The following is a 1,484-nucleotide window of genomic DNA, read 5'->3' on the forward strand; positions in this document are numbered from 1 at the left end:
CTGAAGCAAATGAATTTTAAAGAGGACCTTGTGGATATTTTTGAATGGGTGGAAAAACAACCAGAGGTTGCTAAGATTGGAAACGAGTTGAAGAAAATTGCTGCACAGGATAACTTACTCAACAAAATCCAGAAACTAAAGAAGCCTTATACTCCACGAGAATTTATTTTATATGTCCACGTTAAAGTCGCAGGACCTAATCCAAAGTTTATTTTGTGGCTTCGATACTTCCAATCTTACCCTTCCGTGGCAAAAGATAATAATGGAAAATCCATTATAATTCTTGATGAGTCACTTTGGCAGATGGTCATTGACATTTTAAAACCGACGGTTCCGGACGACCAAATGGCATCGTTGTTTGAATTATTTCGAGAAGTTCCGGGTCTAGAGAAATTTGCTGACAAAATGGTGGGTGCAGCCACGCGGGCACACTCGAACCAGAAGTGGTTAGCGAAAGATTTGTCAGCAGGTGATGTTTTTATGATGATAGATGACGAGAAAGCAAGCACCGGAATCTCTCCAATGACACAATGGCTTCGATACATTAATTTGCTCGAGGCGAAAAAGAATTGTGTTATTAAATTGGAAGATATCACAAACGAAGATGCGGAGCATATCTTTGATGTAGAGGTAAAAGATAGTTCACGTTTGAATTTATATCACGGCGCAAGCTTTGAACCAGTCAAAGACGTTTATGATGTCAAGTCGATTGCTGAAAGACTTCAGTCAGAACTTTTTGACGTTTGGATTAAGCTCAACAAGACACCGAAGAATCTTTTTGATGCAGACCATTCTGTGCATATGAATGACTTCAACACTGTCGACTTTCGACGCTTAAGAGAGAGTTTCGCGGCTTATTATGCTAAATGGCTTATGCGTGGCAAAAAAGAGTAAATCTGTGCAGTACTACAAAGCTATTGATATTTTTATCTTTCTTACATTTTCTGAATTGAAGAATATAATGTTTTGTTTTTTAAATTTGATTGTTATGTATGTGAATCATGATGAATATTTTTTTTACTGCGACATAAGCGTTCGAATTTTTGCAAACATGTAAGACGCACATTAATAATGCCTAATGACATGTTCATCAAGCAGATTTCATTATGTTCCACCAGCTGACGGCAAGACATTTATTGTGTTTTTGATGAGAGAAATATCACTTCATTTGAAAAGAAGGTTAGATACTGATTTTGGACAAATGAGGCAACTATATGATCGTTCTTCAAACGTAGTAGAAGAATTTGAGTCCATAACTTCACGCAACGTTAAATCCACTAAATACATTTAAAAAAAGACTTAGTGACAATAAATGTACGAGATTAACACCTGCAAAAGTCGAGCTCGTTCACGAAGATGATTGTAGCTTTCTGATCTAATGTTTCATTGCTTATATACAAGTGGAACATTCTCGACAACCAATTTACTCGAGATGCAATAGTAGTACTAACAGTGTACGGTCTGGTTGCACAGCTCGACGTATT

The 1,484-nt window shown here is 36.9% G+C and overlaps 1 protein-coding gene across 1 annotated transcript; it reads left to right on the forward strand.

The window, feature by feature from the left end:
* Nucleotides 1–9: 9 nt before the first annotated feature.
* PHALS_02139 (uncharacterized protein) lies at nt 10–894 on the forward strand (the record flags this gene model as incomplete). The annotated part of the gene is made up of 1 exon (XM_024716658.1): nt 10–894. One exon carries the CDS (start codon nt 10–12, stop codon nt 892–894), a length of 885 nt encoding a protein of 294 aa, XP_024582235.1.
* Between the last annotated feature and the right edge of the window lie 590 nt (nt 895–1,484).

This window comes from Plasmopara halstedii (assembly GCF_900000015.1).
Source record: "Plasmopara halstedii genome assembly, contig: Scaffold_1753, whole genome shotgun sequence".
Classification (NCBI taxonomy): Eukaryota; Oomycota; class Peronosporomycetes; order Peronosporales; family Peronosporaceae; genus Plasmopara; species Plasmopara halstedii.